The 22,305-nt window shown below is 38.0% G+C and overlaps 1 protein-coding gene across 1 annotated transcript in view; it reads left to right on the top strand.

Annotated features, from left to right (window-relative positions):
- Positions 1-22,305, top strand: part of FREM2 (FRAS1 related extracellular matrix 2) — a 115,852-nt gene that overhangs the window by 83,259 nt on the left and 10,288 nt on the right. Inside the window, exons 12-20 of the mRNA XM_071552332.1 lie at positions 616-746; positions 1,651-1,809; positions 2,660-2,963; positions 6,042-6,173; positions 6,779-7,110; positions 17,398-17,590; positions 19,585-19,689; positions 20,813-20,940; positions 21,037-21,171. Of these exons, the coding sequence (XP_071408433.1) occupies positions 616-746; positions 1,651-1,809; positions 2,660-2,963; positions 6,042-6,173; positions 6,779-7,110; positions 17,398-17,590; positions 19,585-19,689; positions 20,813-20,940; positions 21,037-21,171 (1,619 nt within the window). The remainder of the gene's footprint in view (positions 1-615; positions 747-1,650; positions 1,810-2,659; positions 2,964-6,041; positions 6,174-6,778; positions 7,111-17,397; positions 17,591-19,584; positions 19,690-20,812; positions 20,941-21,036; positions 21,172-22,305) is intronic.

Raw genomic sequence — 22,305 nt, 5'->3', positions numbered from 1 at the left:
ACATTCATAGTAATAAAGCTTTCTTTCTCTATTTCTGGAATTCACTACCTACTTCCTCTCCCAGGAATGAGGAGTGAATTTGTGCTACAGAATGAGAAATTTCTTAGCTGATAAATTTTGTTCCTTTAATAGCCACACACATGGTTTGGGGAATGACTAATGGAGTTCATAGCATTACGATATTTTGTCTTCTAAAGTATATGATAATACATGATACTAATCTGTGTTTTAAGATTAGTCATTCATTGCTAGGGTGTTTTCACAGTTTTGGATAAACTATTTTGGTGCTTAGTCCAGCTGAAAGATAGAACTTACCTTTGAACATCCAGCAACAACACTAGGCTGTCCTCAGTTTCCATAGGAAAGACATTTGCCACTAGTGACATTTGAAGAGACAATTTGTTAGCCATAAGAAAATCATCAACCCAATGCTTGCTAACTTCGGTCACTTTGCCTCTTGCATTTGAGAATTTTGCATCAAATAGGTTAAACTAAATATACAAACATCTGTAATGTAAAAAGTGAGTATTAACTACCATCTCTCATGGCAGGGCCTAGAATCACAGGTCATTATGAACAACAGAGTTATTTTTACGTGTCTCATTATGTTTTTAGAAATCAAGTTTAAGGAAGGTGAAACACAGCACTTTGTGGCAGTTGAAGTTCTCTTTGATGGAGTAAGAGAGATGCGAGAAGCCTTCACTGTTCATCTGAGGCCTGATGAGAACATGATTGCAGAAATACAGGTAAAAAGCTCTTGCAAAGTCCTGAGCAACAAAATCTGGTAAGCAGGCCTCTTGTTTTCTGGCTCATAGTTTTACACTCTTTTAAGGTTTATTCACAGCACTTTGGCTTGTGTGTTAAAAGACAAAAGAGGATCGTCCCAGCTGACAGCAGCACCTACACAAAACAGTTTCTTGCCAAGGCAATAATGTTGATGGGGCCATAGAGTCAATGGAAGACTGAAGTCTTCAAGCTATAACACCAGACACATTCTCCTCATATAATTAGTCCTAGAAACTGATGTCCCCTTGGAAACACTCTCTGGCAATACAACATATCCTCTATCTTGTAAAAAGAGCAATTGGGTGAAACGTAACTTCTACTGTCAAAACCATATTAATACTATTCTTGTTGTGTGAAATGAATTAGCCACACATTCTTGTTATTTAGCATTATAGCACACATAATTTTAATTTAAGCAGTATATTCCTCTGATTTGGTAGAAAATGTTCTTGAAACTCTCTGGCTGCTTCATCAGTGTCACACCATGTGTAGTTTGACTCTGGATAGCCAGACACAGGCTTTGCTGATGGCAAACACCCTGTTTCTACTAGGCCTTAAACCACACAGTGCCCATTGGTGTTCTACCAACATACTGAAGTGATTCAAGAAAGCTGGGGCACAAAGTTAAAGGTCTGGGATCTTTAGTAGACTTAAAAGAAAAAATTATTTTTGCCTCTTCCTTTTGAACTCTGCAATATACTTTCCAGTGCCTCAACCCTTTCTCAATAGCTCATCCAGTTGAGGTTTTAGAACTTCTTTAGAAACAATGTTTCAACAGCTAGAAAAGATATTCTGATCAAGGTCCAGCTTGGATCTGTTTATTTAAATTTTCACAGAGAGCTGCTTCTGTCTTTTCACTCTCAGGCAGCCAAGGCCATTGTTTACATTGAAGAAATGAACAGCATGGCAGATGTCACCTTTCCCTCTGTCCCTCAAGTTGCATCCCTTTTGATATATGATGATACTTCTAGAGCCAAAGACAGAAGCAGTCCTGTAGCTGGCTATCCTGTCATCTGTATCACAGTGAGTATCTCTGTGGAAAAACAGACAAAATCAGTATATGGATTTTGTTTGGTGGATTTTAGGCACCCAGAATCAATCCGTATTGTAGTGAGTCACACATGAGTTCAAACTAGAACTATCCTCAGAGCTAATCTAGTTTGTCCAGATAATGAATCCACTATCAGGAGGACAAAGAGCATGGAAAGAAGTTTTACTTGTTCATCACTGAGAACAGTTTCTACTGACAGTATGTCTATGCATGACCTTACTTTCCTGCATTATCTTGCCTGAATTTTCAGAGTTAAAATCACTGGAGATAACAGATGAGTCATTGTTTTCAATAAGTGCCACTGACTGAAAAATGCAAACTTTTTGCCGAAGGACTACAGGCTTCTTTCAATGTAATTTTGCGACTGAAAAGTTTATGTGAATTTTTGTCCAGGTGCATCTTCAGTTTATTTCCCACACATTCCTTATGCACAGGGCTATGTCATGTGTTGAATGGTTCTTCTAAGTCAAAAAAAAAAGGAAAAAAGAAAAAGGAAATCAAAATTTTGACATACAAATTGTATTTGCAGAATTAGATCAAAGTAAGAAGTTCAAATTAGAGCAGCTTGTGAAAATGTAGTTTGTGCCTTCATAACTGTGCCTCACTTTCCCCTATATATCATATTTTTTTATTTCAATAAGCATGATTAGATACATCTTTTAATCTGCCCTAACAATGCTAAAAGCATCACTGTCAAAGTGATTTCTTATAAGATTTACCAGGATCATCAGATCCGCGTTGTTGAATTTTGTGACTCTTGGTAAGTTAAAATTCCTTTGCCATGAAGCAAATAAATTGCTAACACATCTGCCTTCTTTGCAGGCTTGTAATCCTAAATACGAAGACTTTGACAAGACTGGTTCTATATGTGCCAGTGAGAACATCAATAATACTCTTACACGATACCGGTGGCTTGTAAGTGCACCCACTGGCCCTGACGGTGTGACTAGCCCCATGAAGGAGGTTGACTTTGACACCTTCTTCACTTCCTCTAAGATGATTACACTTGATTCCATTTACTTTCAAGCTGGTTCTCGTGTTCAGTGTGCAGCTCGGGCTGTGAATTCAGATGGGAATGAAGGTCTTGAGCTTATGAGCCCCATTGTAACTATAAGCACATCAGAAGGTAAGATATCATCACCTAACGCAAAATTCACGGGTCTCTTTTGGATCCCCAGTTCTGTCCTAGCAAAGTCTGATAACATGATCAAGCATTTTAACATTGCAGTCTCTGCTTTTCTTCTGTTGTTGATAGAGGTGGTGCAAAAACTCTCTTAACGCAGCAAAGAATTGTATAAAGAAATTGTTTTTCATCTGTGCTAGTTCTCAACATCTTTAAATAATAATCCACGTAGCAAACTTGCATGTTCATGAGAACAATACATAATGTGCACTGGAATTAGTGAAACCTAGCTTCTGTTGGCTTTTGAATTCAGCTGTAGTAATGATGAAGTACAGGATCAGCTCCTCTTGAACACTGGAGATTCCACATGGGGTGGCATATGAATGCCTAGCCAGAAGAAAATCCTCATTTGGCATTCAGGCCTCACTGAACAGCAGAATCTATGTCTTTCTTTAAAGCGATAATGCGGAGGATCAAAGGACATCACGCGACGAACCAATGTGGTTTTAGGTAGAAAGCCATTTATTGATGCACTGCAAGCTGTTTTTATAGGTTCAAAGCTAGGTGCTAACTTGATATAGTAATTTTCACACCATAAAGCAATATTTCTTACTGGTTATATTCCATATGTCACAAGTCCGGTGTTTTTATAAAACATTCTAATGGTTCCCAGGTGAATATCAAGAGTCCTGTGAGAAACTTTCAAGAGTTCTTGTGTGAAAGTCTGGGGAGGTGCTGTGTGTACTCCTGGGGAGTGATTTCTTTTTTACCACTCAGCAGCAGCTGTGCCTTTGTTTATTCTTTGCTGGTAGCTGCTTCAATCTCACAGAGTCCATACAGTCTGGATCACTCACATGGCCATTTTCTGTAAGAAATCCCTCTACATTCCTTGTCTAAGGACTGAAGCAACTGGTGTCCAATAACAGGTTGTGGACAATATTTTTCTTGGTTGATGTGTATATATAATAGTCCTCCTACTTCTTTCTCTGATATTCTTTTTGTCTCTCCAGTTCTCTGGCACCTAACCAGTATTGAATTGATGCTGCATCCTCTCAGCTATCAGTCACTGTAGTCAATCTCCTTTGTCCAGCTAACTTTTTTCATGAAACTCATACTGAGTATTGTTATGAAGTCGAGATGAAACACTGACATGCATATGCTATTTTGTTACAAAAATCACAGATACTTTTTTTAATTGTGTAATATGGAAAGTGAATAATTATCAGCAACCAATGTAAATTGCAAAATGTATTTTATTACCCTTCTGCAGCCATTTTGCATTCTTTATGTAATCTTTGCTGCTTTTGTAGCTACACTAACTCTTGTAGTTTGTGTGAGATAAATGATTGTTCATTTTCAATATCATTTTCATTTCCGAGGCCTTTCCAAGTAAATATTTTAGTTAAAACATTGTATTTTCTCATAAATTGGAGTTTTAAGAAGCTCAATTAATGGAATTTCTATTTACCTCTGGCCTCTATTCCATATTTTGACTGTAGGCTCATGGCATCTTGCATTATCAGGAATCTGACACCCTGGAGGAGACTCTGCCTAAGGGTACTGTCTACAAGGTGCAGTGTAGTGTTTGTTAAAGGCAGACAACCTTGTGCTGCGTGAGCTGGTTTTGTTATATGAAACAGACCGACTTTGTTAATGTTAAAATGCATTATTTGCATTACACTTGACAAATTAGCAGAGCTAAAAGAAGCTCAGGCTCAGGACTGAGTTGTCATGCATATATTACTTCCAGTACGTGAACTAGTGATGTGGAAGGAAAGGTGTGCAATGATCAAAGCAACCTGCCAAAATCCTGAATATTTTCCACCTTGAGGATTCCTGACCTCCATTGCATAGACCAAATTCTCAAAAATAAGTCACTGTGCAAAAAATTTTATTTAATCTCCTTAGAACATCCTACTTGCATTTGAGAAAAAAAACAAACAAAAAAACCCACAAAACAAGCAACCAACTAACCACACAAACAAAAACCCCACAAAACAAGCAACCAACTAACCACACAAACAAACTAAAAACTATTATTTGCAGAAAAAAAATTGTTTTTTTCTGCCATATGTTTCCAACTGGGAGATGCTGAACCACATACGGTCCACCACATCCAATAAGTCCTCCAAGAGGAGAGCCCGGCCTTCTCTTTTCTTGTAATCTCTCAGAAATGAGGAAAGAACAGAATGTGGGCAAAGGGAACTATTTTGATTTTTCATGTTTGCTGATTTCTTACTTAGAGTACCTTGTGATCCTTTGACCATCACGTGGCAAAGTGCTATGATTCTTGTAGCCAGAATGCAAACACATCTGCATTGAACTATGCAACTAGTAGTTGCATAAATCTCAGATCATGTAATTACAAACCTAATTTTCTGGTTCTACAAACCAGGACTAACACTGGAACACACGGAAGTAATACTGGAAGGGATTATCAAATTACATTATACATTCTCCCTTTTTGAAAATATTCAAAATTGAAATTAACAAGGCCCTAAGGAACTTGATTTGACTTTGAACCTGGCTCTACTTTGAGCACAGTATTTCTAGAGATCCTTTGACACAATTATTCTAACTACATTTTTGTTGCTAATGGAACAGGAGGGTCATAAAGTCCTGTGAGGGCATATAGGTGCATACCCCAATCCAGTGCCAGAAACAACTAGACACTGGTCAAGTATCTTTCATAAAGCTATGTATGTGCTTAAGAGGGTGGGAGGAGTTAAAACATATCCCTCTGAAGACCTCTGTAAGGAAGTGTGTTACTAGACACTGACTTTGAAAATGTAGTTGACGCTTGCAACCGAAAAGGTACAGATGCATTATGATCCCCTTGTTCTGAAAATGTGGTCCAGTTGATCAAGGAATGATTTTTGTTTGAATCCTCTTTTTCATTAATTCCTGTTCAAACCTCTGAAAAACACTGCCATTCAAGAAAAACCTGTCATTCAAGAAATTTCTTGTTGTTTTGGAAACCTGTACAGTGGGGAATAAAAGTGCATCTAAATAGTGCAAGGACAAGTATAGATTATTTCCTCTGGACATAAAAGTAAGGTTGCTTTCTCTTCTTTCCATTAGGTCTTTGTCAACCTCGTATATCAGGAGTAGTTGGAGCGGAACCCTTCTCTGCGAAATTGCGCCATACTGGCCCAGAAGATCCTGATTATGCACACCTCATCAAACTGGCAGTCACAATGCCACATATTGATGGTAGGAGAAAATCAGCTGTGGAGTTAAGAGAATTCATGCAACGTGCTGTTATTTGAGCTATTTAATTTTTCATATTATTTTAATTAGAAAAAATAATAATGTAATCTTTTAACATGTGGGACTAGAGAAAAATGTTTTAAATGAACAATCACAGTTTACAACAAGGTGCATAAGATACCGTTTTCATACATAGTCTCCAGTGTGAAGATTAAGTGTTTTCAGATTAATTGGATAATTTACATAAGTTGTTAGACCAAGACTTTGTAAAACTCCTTTGAAGTACGTAGAAATATACCATTTAGTTACCATGTGCTTCTGAAAAAAAATCACACAAACTTTTATTGTTAAAATATTAATAGGTTGAATATTATGTGTGTAATTATTTTATTTGGCTTTACATATTATATAGAAATAATTATTTTGGGTGACACTCTCATACACACTTAGCATATCAACTTTCTTTGAATTCTAAAGTACAGTAATTGTTGTAAGTACAAAATACAGAAGCACTGCATAACTTACCTAGTGTATGATGAAGTTTGGCTATATTAAGTAGTTCTGAGAATTGTCATTTAGTGATAGTGCTATAAATTAATGTTTTTTAGGCATGCTGCCCGTTATTTCCACAAGAGAGCTCTCCAATTTTGAGCTGACACTTAGTCCTGATGGAACTAGAGTTGGAAACCATAAATGCTCCAACCTGTTGGATTACACAGAAGTAAAGACCCATCATGGTTTTTTAACTGATGCTACCAAAAATCCAGATGTGGTTGGAGAGACCATTCCCTATCAATACAGCCCAACAATCAGAGGCTTCAATACCTTACGCTTCTACCGCAATCTGAATCTGGAAGCCTGTTTGTGGGAGTTTGTTAGCTATTATGACATGTCTGAGCTCCTCACAGATTGTGGAGGCACCATTGGGACAGATGGACAGGTATGAAAGTGTAACTTGGTTTTGTATTGTATTCTTAAAATAAAATATTTCCCCTATAATGCATCTATGCTAGTAGAAATACATGGCTTTAGAATTAATTAAGTTGAAAAGCATTCTTTTTTTCTTAAGAAGCAATAGATTTCCCCCCAGGTTGCCTTATTTCTTAAAACTATCAATGTTCATTAAATGATAATAGGCTATATGTGCAATCCTTGTCCAGTTACAATTAAGAGAATAATTCAGTTTGAATTAAATTTGCTATGATTTTCTCCCAGTATAGTTCTGGAGTATTTTAGGACAAACTGATTCCACTTTTACTGTAGAGTGAACCAATTTAGTCTTTTCTTAGAATGAAAACCTTCTAATGTATTGCTTTTAGCCCATGGATAGTATTGGCCTATTTAGTATTAGTTGCAGTGTATCTTCAAAACCAGTTTTAAAACATCATGGAGAGACTTCTTGCCAATAACAGTGGACTGTAGTGTCCTACCAGCTTCTTGGCTCTGCTGGTCTCTTGTCACTGGGTCACAAGGCCCATCAGTGCAGACAGTACAATTGTCCCGCATTATCCAGCAGAAATTCCTTGGTCAGGAAGTAAAGAGAGGTTTCCAATATGGAGTGGATGAAGAACAGAGCTGTGAAAGTGGTTGAGGAGTTAAAAGGAGGAGATTGGAGATGTCTTCATGTGTTCCTTGAAAAATGATTTCTAGAAATCCATAATAACATGGAAGAAAAATGGTGCAGGATTTCTTATGGTGCAGTGACAGTGAAATTAATCCCTGGGTCTTCCTTGTATAATTCCTATGTAAGATGGTCTGATCCCACTCAGGCTCTGGAGTACAAAGTCTGTAACTCTGAAGATCAGTCCTTGATGTACAAAAAAATCTCTTTGGGGAATAATCCTGCAGACTGGAAGAAAAACTGGAAATGCAGTACCTCATTTCAGAGAAGGCTATCCACAGCTAACTCCATTTTCTGGTGCACTATCATTCCTTGTTGAACTATTTAGAAAAGGATGAGGCCGCTTTGAGAAATGGCCAAAATTTCTCTGCTTTTTTGACATTTTGCCAAGGACCCATCTTCTGTCAGACCTCAACAGACTTATATGTACAAATTCTTATTTTGGTAGTCCCAAATGGCATAAGACAAATGTGAAAAGTATTGTTTTGCTCAAAGAAATATATGAGTGTGTGTGACAACAAAGCTATTTTGCTACTAAAAGCATAGTTGCCAACAGACATATAGATATCTAATCAAATAAAGTGTTGAGGTTTTTTTGGTTTTGTTATACTTACACACATGAAGTCCACTTTACTCCATGGATGTTTGCAGGTGATCATACAGTCGATTTCGATTTAGCCCTGATTAACTTCCTAACATCCTGCATATCTTAACTAGAATTATATACTCTGTAAAGTTTAAACCAGAACAAAATGAAGCTTCTACCCTTAGATGCAAAGGTCTTGATGTATATATCATCCCGGTGCTTTGTCATCAGATCTGGTTCCTTGTCTGTTACAGAGACCAATTCAAGGTCTCTGCCTTGATGTTGAAAGCTCACTGTCCATACATCTGCCCCTGTGCTGCAAGCAGATCCTCCTACAGGTACATTCCACTGAAGCTATGAGCCTGTGAGAGGGAAGGGGAAGGCATCCCAGTGTGGGATGTAAACCTTACACATTCCCACAAGATAAAAATTAGAGCAATCTTCTCTGTTCTTAGAATGATTTCATTTCTTCAACTCATCATTCCCTTGACTGTCTCCTTATGCCTTCCAATACACAACAGTATATTCTTACTTCTCAGATGACACAATCATAAGCACATAAGCACACACAACTTCCAAGCAGCTGTAACTCTGCTCCTGTGACCTATGCAAGGGACTTCTCCCTCAGTGAAAAGGAGGGAAGACCTGGTATGACTAATTTCTATTTTAAATACTTTTGTGTCTTGGGGAAAGGCTGAATAGCTGGTTTAGACAAATGTGTGTCTAAATAAAACCCATTTATGTCTGTGTGAATATAAACAGAGGAGAAAATAAGCACCATTACGATATTTTAATAAATTAAAAGAAGCTGTACACTCAGTTTTGGGGGACATGCATAAGTGGTAATGTGACCAAGAAAGAGAGCTGTCCTTTCCTTAGGCTCCTGAAGTATTATGTACTTCATGGAAGATCTCATTTAAAAGCTGAGAGGGATGAACATGAGTTGTGAGAGCCATGAAACTGCAGCTGAAGTCACTCTCTAGTGCCTTGCAGGTTATGGCTAAAAGGTTACAGTGTGTTAAGTGAAATATCAAGCTGAATTATATCTAGTGGTGAAGCATTGCCCCACAGCCAGTACGCTCTTCACTGACCTCCCTGTTTTCCCCACCTCCATTTAATTCATCTCCAGGTTTGGTCTTTATCTTCACATGACCCCTTCCAGCTGAGAGGGGAGGCAGTCAATGCCCTATCTCTGTGGTTGTCACCATTGTTGTTTTTTTCTCCTTCAGTGAACAATTAATAATCCTCCTCTGTGAGAGGAAAGCTGGCAGCTATGGTTTTCACCATTTTTTTAGCACACAAAGAAAGCTTGAATTCTGTAATACAGACAGAACAGATAAACAACAAAAACACTTTTGCCACATCCTGCTACTACTGCAAATTTAATATCTTGAATTTACCAGATACTTTGACTAGATCATTAGTTTCAAAATTTTGTTTCTTGACTCAACTTCTCCAGTACCATGTTACTTCAGACAGAGGGATGTCAGAAAAGGAACTGGCAATATCTTATGTGATGTGGGCCTTTACTCCTTCACTTTATGGAAGCTCCTGCTATAGTAGGGGAAGAAGACAAACTTTAGACAGCAAGGAGTGAGATGGGAGACCTGCAGCTGGTGTGATTCTTCTGGCACAGCTCCTAATGTTTGCTGCAGGCTGCAGCTGTCTTAGCCAGTTCCCATGAACTCATGAACTGTCATAATACATACAGAGAAGGTCTTAGTTTTCTTTTTTTTTCCTTTGAGGCCTTTTGATTGTGACCCATTCTCTTTCTCAATTATTCTGTGCATGAGCAAACCTTGTGTGAGTTAGATTCAGCACTCCTTTCAATGTACAACTTGACAGTTTGTTCCTGGGGTCTACCCACAACTGAATAATCGGGCATTTGTGTATCTAAATATGGATTTACATGGGCAGCTTAAGGAACCTCTATTTTAAAAATAAAGACCAACTCCTCTTTAAAGTAAGGTATTTATTTTAGATTAGAGGTCTGTGTTGTTAAAGTTAAGGTCAGCCTTAGTTATTAGCAGTTTTCACAAAGAGAACCTGCAGTCACAGCCTAAAATTCAGTGTCTGCATTTGGATTATGTATACACCTTAAAAAAGGAACTCAGCTACCTGAGAGGTGTCTTCCTATATTTTCAAGGAATTAATAAAGGTTAGACTTTACTTCTTGGGGACATTGTGTGGGTGAAATACTACATTCTTAAGACACAGGTTTTAAAACAATGACAGGTATTCATGAAAGGAAGTTAAAAAATGAGACAGTGAAAACCAAGCAAGTGACTGTCCTTTAAAAAACTGCATATTAAAGTGTTGGCCTACACTTACTTGATAGAGTCCGAAGTATGATTTTATCTCATTTCCTACTGGGATAACTATTTGCTATAGCCAAGTAGTTTGGCATTGGAAGGCTTCTGTATCATTCTGGCCAAGTATTTGTATATGGATGTTGCTTTCCCTAGTTCCAGTCCATTGTCAGACTTGGAATGGGGAAGCAAGGAAATTACCATTCCCAGAAATTTTATTAACAACTAGTTATTCCAGTCTTTTACAGATATAAGGAGGTGAAGAATGTACAGATTTATACCTTGAAACCACGGTAACTGAGTATAGCTGAGCAGTTTGCTTTTGCTCTTCAAAAACCAATTATTGCTGGCCCAAAGTGAAAATGTCCTTCTTCCAATATGTTCAGTTCACATTTATGCTACACACCATGGTGCATAGTGTATGAAAATCCCATCTGCAAACAGATTTAAAATCACTAATGCACTGCTGCAGCTTATAACAGACAGCATGCGGAGGGTTTTTATTACACAGAAACAGTATATTTCCAGCTTTATTAGTTCTAGTTTTACAAAAATCATACTCTAAGGGGAAAACTAACCTTTTCTAAGTATCTCATTAGATGTTATAAAGTGCAAATAGAAAAAAATATCTATTTTCAGATTTTTATATTCACTTTAGCCACCACAATCAAGTACAAGAAAACGCTACAACTCATATTTCCTTGACGTGAAACCTCAGTAAGAGCCAAATATTTTTTTCTATCTGCAAACATGTGCATTTAGTAAGCTATAAAGAAAAAATTACTATAAAGTTAATGCACCAGCTGTGTAACAAAGTCAGAGGTTAAATTTTTTCAAGAAACTGGCATTTCAAGGCTATATTGCGTACTCCTCTCCTTTCAGACTTCTTTAAACAATGCTTTGCGTTTCACCTGTGGCCTACCTGGCTGGGTGCCTTCCTGGGGCCAAATCTCAGGTTTACCCTATTGACATTGTGTAAACAGTTAAGTGATAACATTGTTAAACTTGTGTGGCTCAAATTCACAGACATAGGAATTAGATGCAGTAGAAAATGAGACATGACAATTTGGAAGACAAAAATACAATTTTCATGTATAGCCTGTTTCATTGAGATATGTAGCACAAAACATGAACTTATGTAATTTCTAATATCTAATTCTGATTTTATCAGTACTATCAGTGTGCATACACACTCGCTGCCACATTCTGTCCTCTGGAAATGTGAACCAGCTAAATAAAGAACAGCACAGAGGCCATGTAAATGTAGCACAGAGGCCATGCCCCAAACTCTTTAATGAAAATATTTTTTACTGTAAATATTTTTACTTGCTACGTGACAAATCCTCAAAATAATTATACTTTTTACTTAACAAAGTTTGACAGTTTGCATTTGAAAGGGGAACAATAGAAGAACACCTATAGAAACTCCCATTAATGCTTCCTAAGTCTTAAATGGGAATTGTCAGTATTCAAAAACAGATCTTTTGCTCTGTGATAATTTATCTTGCAAAGAAAATGTAGGAAACTCTACCTCTTATAGCAGAGACAAGTCAAATCACGTTCTTCTCTCACACACATGAGTTTTGCGGTGCATAGTTTGATTATTCGTTGTCCACATTTTTCCAGATGTTAACTGTAAGAGTCTGTTCCCTGTTTGGAACAATTTTTGTCTTCTATCTTCTCTGGTTCTACAGACCTGTCACAGAGTATTAGACACAATTCCCCCATTCAGCTGAGGTGTGGCTGTAGTTTGTATTTCTCTCCTGGTATCACAAGGCTAAAATTCACACCTACTTATTATTGCTTCAAATTAATGTTAATGAATGTGATTTTGTCAGTGCTATTGGTAAGATCTCCTGTGCATACAATGCAAAGATACATATTGCACCTGTTCTGTCTCCCTACAGCAGTTAAGCTGCTCCTACACTTACATAGCTCTCAGTTACCATTTTGGTTGCATCCGTGTCACATTGAGATATAATATGAACAGCTGGCTACTTTCAATAGGCTTTGCAGGCAGTGCTGGAAAAGAAAGATAGCTCAATGGAAAGAATGTTTTCTCGTCTAAACAGTATTATTAGGAGGGCTAGAGAAGTAAGAGTCCTCCATCTGTGTAACACATTCCATCAATTCATTTGGGGGCAAGGGGATGGCTGCTCACTTTGACACAGTTTTCCTCTGCAGTTAACTTCTTCCTTGTTATATTTTTCTTATATCAAAAAGATCCTTTCATATAGCATGTCTAGAGATTTTTCTGCCTATGGAAGACTAGATTTCCCCCTGTAGAACCAATAGGCCCTTAACAGTTACTGTTAGAAGAGAGAGAATTGTTTAATCAGTAATTCTTTGACTAACAGTGTTCTGGATCTGAAAATTCATGAGTGCCTAAAGAAGAGTTTGTGTGCATTAAAACTCCATGAGCTTTTAGCAAGATCTCCTTTCTCTCCCTACATGCCAGGAATCACATGTAAGGGCAGCTGTACTGATGGAAGCACTTAGACATTCATAAGTACACAAATAAATTTCCAGGCTGGGGCAAGTAGCCCTGCTGCCCAGACAGCTCTTGAAGGTTTTACTCTAAGGGAAGAATCTTTTAAATTCTAGGGACTTAGAAACAGAGAGAGTTTCAGATTTTCCCACAGAGCAGCGGTAATATATGTCAGAGGGGCAGTGTTTCCAGCAGACTTGCCCCAGAAGGGATCTTGCTACTAGATTTCCACCAGTACAAATATGCTGAGCTCACTAACACTATGGTCCCATTGAATGGAGGCAAGAAAAGTCTAAAATGTGGCTTACAAACATCATTAATGGATTGCTTTATGTACAGTATACATGAAGAGACAATGATAGCTTTCACTTGAAAATCAAGAAAAGCTTTGAAGGGAGGGTTTTCTTTTTTTCTCTTGAGGTGGCATAAGATACTGAGCTATAAGGGGCTTTGTGGATCACCCTGTCCATGCCACTGCCTTAACCCTATATAATATTCAAACACTACTAAACTTAATCTAAAAATAACATGATTTCATGGCCTCGCTATTCTTTTTGAATGCCACCACACTAAGGGCTAGAACTTCTGATTTCTAGGTGTTTTTTGTCATGGCCATCTTATGCCAGTTTTTTCCCATGTCAGCACCATCTGTCATCATCAGTGGTCCTTCTCCACCTCGTCTCCTGATGCATATAGACAGCATTCTTATTCCCCTCAACCTTTGTTGGACTAGGCTTAACAACCTGGCTATTTTAGACTCTTCTCATCAGTTTTGCCATTCCTGTGATTATCATGATGCCTTTTCCTACAGTCTACAATGCAAATTAGACTTTTTCAAGCATGGATGATCAAAGCTATTCCAGATAAGCTCTCCCCAGTGCTCTGTATAATGATATGCATGCCCCTAATTTCCACCCCATTCCTCAGTTTATTTTAGGATCACAGCACACAAAGAGGGTAGGAAGGTCATAGTTAGGATGTGATCAACTCACATACCAAAATTTTTTCCCCTCTATTGTTTCTAACAAGTGTCTTTTATTTCTACCAGAAATCCCTGTGACTGGTTTCTATTACCTTATACTTTACGCTATAAAATTTCATCTCACTACTATCAATCTAGTCCTCAAGATCATTAAATTCCAACTTTATTCCAGTCCTCTACTTCATCATTAAGCATTATGTAAGCTTCTATTCAAGAGAGTAATGGACATATACTAAGACCTGTTCCATGTGCTTTTGTCTCTTCCTGATAAGCAAACTGAATTTCAGATCTCTGACTTCAGTGTCTAAGTCTTACTGTACAGTATGCAGATATAGAACAAGAACATGGAGAAAAGCCAACATAGTTTGTCTGGGGTGACTTTACAATAGAAACACATTTGTTATACTACCAAATATATTTAGTTCTTGATTTAGTTCCAGGAAATGACAAATTTTAGATGTTACTCTGTCTGGGTTTGAGGGAAAAAAACCCAAAATGTTTTACCCACAAGCAGGGGAGGGGCCTCCTCCACGATAATCACACCACTCTTTATCAAATTTAAGAAAAGGAATTTTAATACAAGAAGGATAACTGCTATATATATATATATGTAAACAGACTAGTGCAACCCACTTCCCCAACACCACAAGAGAGGGAAAAAAAAAAAACCAAAACCAAAAGAAACAAAACAACAACAAAACCCAGCAGGTTTTTTTCTCCGGGAGAAAAGGTTATACTTAAGTGTCCATGTCACAGCCCGGCTGGCTGCAGAGTGAGTTTCAGTCCCTCTCCAGCGAAACAGACGAGCAGTGGGCTTTCAGATGGACTCAGTCTCTTCCCCCTGTGTTCCCCATCCAAGAAGCAGAAAGGTACCAGCAACCAGCAGCAAATCCAAGGCAGGTAGCAGCAACAGCACAGCATGAAAAGTAGTCCGAGGTGGGCAGCGGCAAGACAGCCAGGAAAAACCCCAGCAGTAACCAGCAGGGCAGCCTGCCTCCTTGGAGCCCCCACTCCCCCGTTCCGCCGAGCCAAGACTCCGGAGAATATCCAAAAAAAAACCCGAAAGAGACAAACCTGCCCCCACCCCAGCGATCAACAGTTAATTGCTTCTTTTGTTAACCACTGGCCTGGGCAGTTAAGTGGCAGGGGAGAGAATTTACATAATAATCCCAAACTACAACATACTCCTAAATCAAAGGCAAACCATGAGGTACTCTAGAGCTGAACCATAGCTCTATATTTTTTAGAGAAGTGAGAATATTGTGTTGTTATTTGGAACAATTTAGCAAATCTGTATCCAAATTAATTGCTCAGATTCCTGTGCAGGTATCCTAAAGATAAACTTGCTACTTTAATAGGACTAAAGAATAATATTTTTGCTTAATTTCAATTTATCATCCAATACATATAGAGAGCAAACCCTTGGGGTTTTTTGTTCCAAATAGAAGTTCATGATTGTGGTTATGCAAAACCAACAAAGAATCTTTAATATAAAATAATCTACAACTGTAACAGCTCATCTCATCTACCAGTCTGTGTTGTTTTCTTTTCAGTTGTGCCAGAGTCTTTTCAGTGGTGCCCAGTGACAGGACAAAGAGTAATGGCTGTAAACTAAACCAAAAAAAGTTTCACCTCAACATGAGGTTGAACTTCTTTACATTGAGGGTGGCAGAGCACTGGAACAGGCTGTCCAGGGAGGTCGAGGAGTCTCCCTCTCTGGAGAAATTGAAAACTCTTCTGGATGCGTTCCTGTGTAACCTCTTCCAGGTGATCCTGCCTTGGCAGTGAGGTTGAACTGGATGACCTCCAAAGGTCCCTTCGAGCCTTGACAGTTCTGTGATTCTGTGTGTTTCATGGCTGTCTACTGTCTAAATCCTGGCACATACTGTGGAACAAAACAAACAATATAAGTCGAAAGGGATTTGGTAGCATAGTGTGTAGATCAAGGAGTGTCACACGTGAAAGTGAGTTGTGGCAGCTACAAACATTTGCCTTAATGAAGGCCTTAATGAAGTCAGAGTATTTAGTTAGTGCAAGCAGTAAATTTGTGGTTTCATCAAATTACTAAGAGTTTTGTCAGGCATTTGGAAATGTAAAACAGCTGTGAGGTAATGGACATTCAGCTCCCTGACACACTTCTGGGTGAACCCAGCAACACTGTGATTTTTACATAGCTTGTAAAAGTTGAATGGTGGTTGTTTTAATAGTGCAAAACAGTCTTTAGAACCATATAAGGTAATCACTCCAGGGAAATGTTCAGATTTACAAATTTATATATGGAATTTCTATTGGAAGTGAATGAGGATTCAACAACGTGTATGCCTTTGAAAAGTTTCCCATTGGGAGATGATCTCAATGTCTTTCCTTCTGTGTATTTCTGAGAAAATCTAGAATGGTCTAAAAGGATCTGTACTGCACATTTCTAATCAAAGAAATGTGAATGAATAAGTATTTGTAACAAAACATAAATGCAAAGTCTCTTCAGAAAGATTGGGATTCATGTATCATGTAAGAGCTATCTTAAGAGGTGACAGTTTACTGACACTATTCTCTTTTTTCATAAAAGTATATAAAAATATCATTCTTTCATAATTACAGCACTATTGCTTTGTACAATATATGCATAATGGGTCTATTTTAAAATCCATATCAACTTGCATATTTTTTTTAGTCCATCCAGACAGGGAGAAACAGTATGATTCATGTTTTTGCATGCAGTATATTAGCTAATATCCATACACAAAGGAAGAAATAGTTCCAGAGAAGAGTAAGTACAGTCCAAGGACTCAGCCTTGCAATGACATCTGAGCAATTTCGGGATCTTCCAGAAGAGCTTCTTAGATGATAGTAACAAAAGAATGTAAGCAAAATATTTGGTTAAGGCACAAGGATAGAGCAAATGAAAAAGGATATTTGAAAATTTTTAAAACCTTCATTTCTATTTGTGTTGTTTCTGTATTAAGAAAACCTAAACAAAAAGGATGAGTTAAAATTGAGGTGGTTATGTGTTATCAGAAGTCATTGTCAGTTTGAAACACAAAACTGGAACTTCAAGGGCTGTAAGCTCTGCTGAAAACCATTGCAAATGTGGTTTTGCACTTCATGTATAATTTGCAAAAAGAGAGAATTTGATTCAGTCACAATATTTATTTGAAGGCCTGGCTTCCCTTTCTCCTGGCTTATCTGCACAATGCTGCCTTTCATGACCACTAACCCTTGTATATAATTTTTGTTTTTATAGGTTCTCAACTTAGTACAGTCCTATGTCACGCTGAGAGTCCCTTTGTATGTCTCTTATGTTTTCCACTCTCCTGTGGGTGTAGGAGGCTGGCAGCATTTTGACCTACAGTCTGAGCTTCGACTGACTTTTGTGTATGACACTGCCATCCTGTGGAAGGATGGGATTGGCAGCCCACCTGAAGCAGAGCTCCAAGGTAGGTGTTGGATTTCCTTGCATAGAACTCATGCTCTGTTACTAAGAGAATAATATGCACACAGTTGGATGATTTTTCAATCATTTCAATACTAAAAAAAAATTACTTAGCATTTATTATCAGTTGCAATTATCTCTCATTTCCTAGCACTCACAGGTCTCTGCTGGAGTGTTTATGAAAATTGTGTAAAGTTGACATCGGCTCTTTTTAGCAAAGAAAGACAATTTTATTATTAGATTTGAAGTAAATGTACAAAAATTAAAACATTGATTTCCATTCAGAACCTGTCAGTAAGTTTGTGAGTACAATTAGTCAACAAATCAAACTCTTATCATTACAGAATTAATTTGTGAAAAGTTAATTCATTTTTTAAAAAATAGTGACGGACAGATGTGTGTGCAAATTAAAATATATAGTTATACCTATATGCTGTGTTGTTCTATTTATGCAAGTTTACTTAGTATTGCCCAGCATTAAGCTTCAGGTGTTCCATATCTCTCTCAGCCTAAGTTAGTATACAGGTACCAGCTGTAATTGTGCACAGACACAGTTTCAGAACTCAGGGGAACATAAAATCATTTTTTGTTTCTACAAACTCTGTATAGGGATTACAAAAGTCATTGCTATGCAATTTGTGTCCTTATGTTAAGAGCAGGAAATGAGGAGCGGCAAGGGGAATCTACAGTGCATGAAGAATGATGCATGTCATGCCATGCCTAAAGAATAAGCCACATGCCACAAATCATGTGGTGTGCTAGTCTCCAAATAACAGCCAGATCTAATCCTCTATCTCAGCAGTGGTGTATCTATGTCCCCATTTCCTGTCTTTGACGCTTTAATTTTTTTATTCTCTGTTTAAGAAGCTGATGGCCAGATCTTTGGAGATGCTGAACATTGGCAGTTGCCTTTGAAAATAGCCAGGACAAAACATATGATAAACAGAGGGAGGCAGTGGAAATTAGACCCCCAACATATCCCAATCTGATTTGGGTAGTATTTTTTGAGCACCTACTTTTCTGAGCAGCGAGGGGTTAGTTTTAAGTTTATTTCCATAACTCTAAATTCATATAATTATTCTACATAAATTATACTTAAAACAGTCAATGTCTTCTAAAGCCATAATTTATACATATAGATAGATAGGTATTTCTAATGTACCAGTAAACATGATTGGTACAAGTGATTTTATACAGGTGGTATACATTCACACTGGTGAGTGTGTTCAGTTTTCAGCACATTCATGGGGGAACATTCCTGTTTCCTTTCTTTTTCTGGCAAGCAGAAGGGTTGCTATCATGGGCTTTTTGTCAAGGAGCAGTGGAGAAAATGCCTGAACTCTGAAGCTTTGCAGAACTCTAGAGAAAAAGGGACTTGGCTTCAAGCTACATCAATAAACCGCTTCTGATGTGTAAACAAGACCTTGTAATCTGAAATTAGAAGACATAATCTTGTGTTTTGGGCCAAATTCATGCTAAAAACTGCCAGCATTGCAAAGCCTGTCAGAATGAGTTTCACAGATTGAAGCACCCTTGAGAAGATTACTATGGAAGTCACAATCAACTGCTACAGCTAAATGCTGGTGGTTCCTGCCTTAACACAGCAGGCAGAGAGGCACTGACAAAGAGTATCTTGGAAGCCATTATTCTTCCTTCTGCAGATCCCCCTGGCAGCTGACCATGCTGTTGCCTGAACCCAAGCACAAACTGTGCTGTGTGGATATTTTCTTAGGCTACTAGGTAACATGTAAAAGCATGACTCTACAGGGAAGTTCTCTGTGCACTTTGGAAGCTGAATCACATTGTGAAAACTCTAGACCTCTGTAAATTCTTACTTGAGAATAATCTTGAGTCAACTCAAAAAGTACCAGCAGGCCCCCTCCCAAGAAACTGACACGACAAGGGTAAATGAAAGAGTGTGTCTGGTGTTTCATAGGAGTGTGATTTATTTGTCATCTTCAAGTGGAACAAACCTTGTTAATTGTTTTTTGCTGCCAGGTTCCCTGTACCCAACTAGCATGCGTATTAGTGAAGAGGGACGCTTGGTTGTCAACTTCAAGACTGAAGCCCGATTTCATGGTCTATTTGTTATGTCCCATCCTGGTAAGCGTAATCTACACTTTAGCAGTACTATGAAAACAAAGACACCCCTCTCAAATTTTATGCTATTCATTGTTTTTCTATTTCTGCTACTGATCTCTGATTTTTTTGTATATACTCTGCTCTTCAGATAAGGTTTTTTTCCCTCTACGTGACATTTCTTACTTGTCATTGATTACTATATTCAGGTTGTCTAACTTGTTGAAATATTCATAAAAGTAAAGGAAAGCAAGTAGTTCCACTTGATGAAGAGCCTGATTTATGGAAGATGAAGATCTAGGCCATTCTGTCCATTAAGGATCTATAGATACGTGGGGTTTTTTTAATCCAATGGTTATGATTACTATCTATGTTTTTTAACTTGGAGCTTTCCTTATTTAGACCTTTTTCAGAGAGCAAGAAAAAGTCTTGTTATGGGCATTGTATCTCTCCATTAATATAATGTTCTCACTGACATTCATTTAGTCATTTCTGAGGACCTGTTCATGCAATTTAATCTATTTAAGCCCCAGTGCCTTCATTCAGAATAATTACAGGTGTAAGACTCTGTCTAGAGACCTAAATCTGAGCATGAATGCCAGCCATGGAAAAGATTATCTAAGTAAATTAAATCTGCTGAACAACAATGAGGAAGGAAAAAACAATTAAGAAATTTCTTTTAGTTTAACTCAGGGGGTTTTTAACCTATAAAGCTCCTTCCTAGTGCTTCTACTTTTTCTCAGTAGTTCTCTAGTGTGCTAGGTTTTGCCTACCAGGCAGAGCCAAAAGAGTTCCATTGCTAAGAGAAACTGTTGTGTTTCCCTGGGCTGACATTCCAAGTTTAAAACAGGAGGGATTATAGATCATTGCAATTCCATTTTCACTGTTTTGCTAGTCTGTTAAATTTAGTCTTCATATGTCTAACAGCAACTGTTGAACAGACACTTAAACAACAATCAGTGAGGCCTCGCTGAGTTGACTGTAATTGATTTTTGTTAGTTTCAGTTAATGAAACCCAGTGCCCCCTGAAGGTATTAACATCAGCTATGGCATTATGGTTTATGGATTTTTTGGAATTTTTTTCAAACTCTGAGGGTTTGCAATGAAACACTAAAGGTGATAAATCTGTCTCTTGGCATGTTTCTAGCTTCATCTCTAACTTCCATGGTTATGTCAGCTGATCACCCAGGCCTAACATTTAGCCTCAGCCTCATCCGAAGTGAGCCAACCTACAACCAGCCAGTACAGCAGTGGAGCTTTGTTTCAGATTTTGCGGTAAAACCTCAGCCTTCACTATGTCTTCTATTTCCCTGGCCTGTTGGTTAGGATCTGGTGCTACAGCTCCCTCTTTTTCTCTCTGTCTCTGTTCAGGTTCGAGACTATTCTGGAACATACACCGTGAAGCTGATAGCCTGTACCACTGCTCCACATCAGGAGTACAGCCTACCAGTGATCTGCAATCCTAGAGAGCCAATCACTTTTGATATGGATATCCGATTCCAGCAGGTACCATTCCAATGACACCTTTGTCTTTTTTTCTTTTTAGTTTGATTCCCATATTGACTTTGTTGGTCTTGTAATAATAGTACTAGAAACTGAATTTACTTGCTTATAAATAAAGCATTCGTAAATTGTTGGGACAGCACGTACTCTTCTTGTGCTAAATAACCAGTTTTACTCAACTGGGAAAAGTTAATGCAGGAGCATAAATGAGATTTTGTCCTCAACACATGGCCAGTCTTTGATAGTCAGTAGAAAGCTCATTAACATTGGTTTGTTTGTGGCTAGTTACTATGATATGGGATTAACATTTGGGAATTCTTTTCTTGTCAGTTGGCTTTGTTAGGACTCAGTTTTAGCAGGTAATTAGAAAAATATAAAAATATTACCAGTAGGGTTTTTTCTCACACAAAATTAGAGCTTGGTCTCTGGTATTAAAAGTGGGACCTCCTGAGGATGATTCATTCAGTCCTAAGGCAGTACCTCCTTCACTGACTGTAGAAGTGTTCATAACCAACACTGGTAAAACGCTTTGCTTTAAGACATAAAAGTCACTGAAACAAATCTGATCCATAGCAATATGGATTATATGGGAACATAAGAACAGGCAAACAGCATACCTTTAATGAAGCCCAGATGTAAAGCTCTGTAGCTGGGAACAGAATGTGGAGAAATAGATTCTGCTGTAGAAAACATTATCAGGAGAACATAAACTGCCAGTTTGCCAGGTTATCAAAAGGGCTAGTGTAACCTTGGGATGTGTAAGGAGGAAATGATATAATTTTCTGTTATTTGGGGCCAATACAGCTAATACTGGAACAGTGTGGCTGTGGTTTCATGCTCATTAATAGGCTAGATGTATGCTATTAAACCATCTTACAATATAAATCCGATCCAGATCAGTCAGGGATACACAATCACTTTTCTGTTGAATTAGCCACAGTACACAAGGGAATGTATGTAGTCTTTATGCTTTCATTTGGCATTATGCCAGCTATGGGAGAATAGATGGTTCCTGATAGAGCATTAAGTCCTGGCAAAGCAGAGAGATGATACATGATCTGATGTGAAACCTGCTTTCTCAGAGTTAACCAGCAAAACATTTTGAAAAAGTTTGAATGGAGTGGGTGAGGGGAATTT

This window comes from Pithys albifrons, chromosome 1, assembly GCF_047495875.1.
Source record: "Pithys albifrons albifrons isolate INPA30051 chromosome 1, PitAlb_v1, whole genome shotgun sequence".
Taxonomy (NCBI): Eukaryota; Metazoa; Chordata; class Aves; order Passeriformes; family Thamnophilidae; genus Pithys; species Pithys albifrons.
Note: the sequence above shows the minus strand (reverse complement) of the source record. Positions and strands in the feature narration are given on the sequence as shown.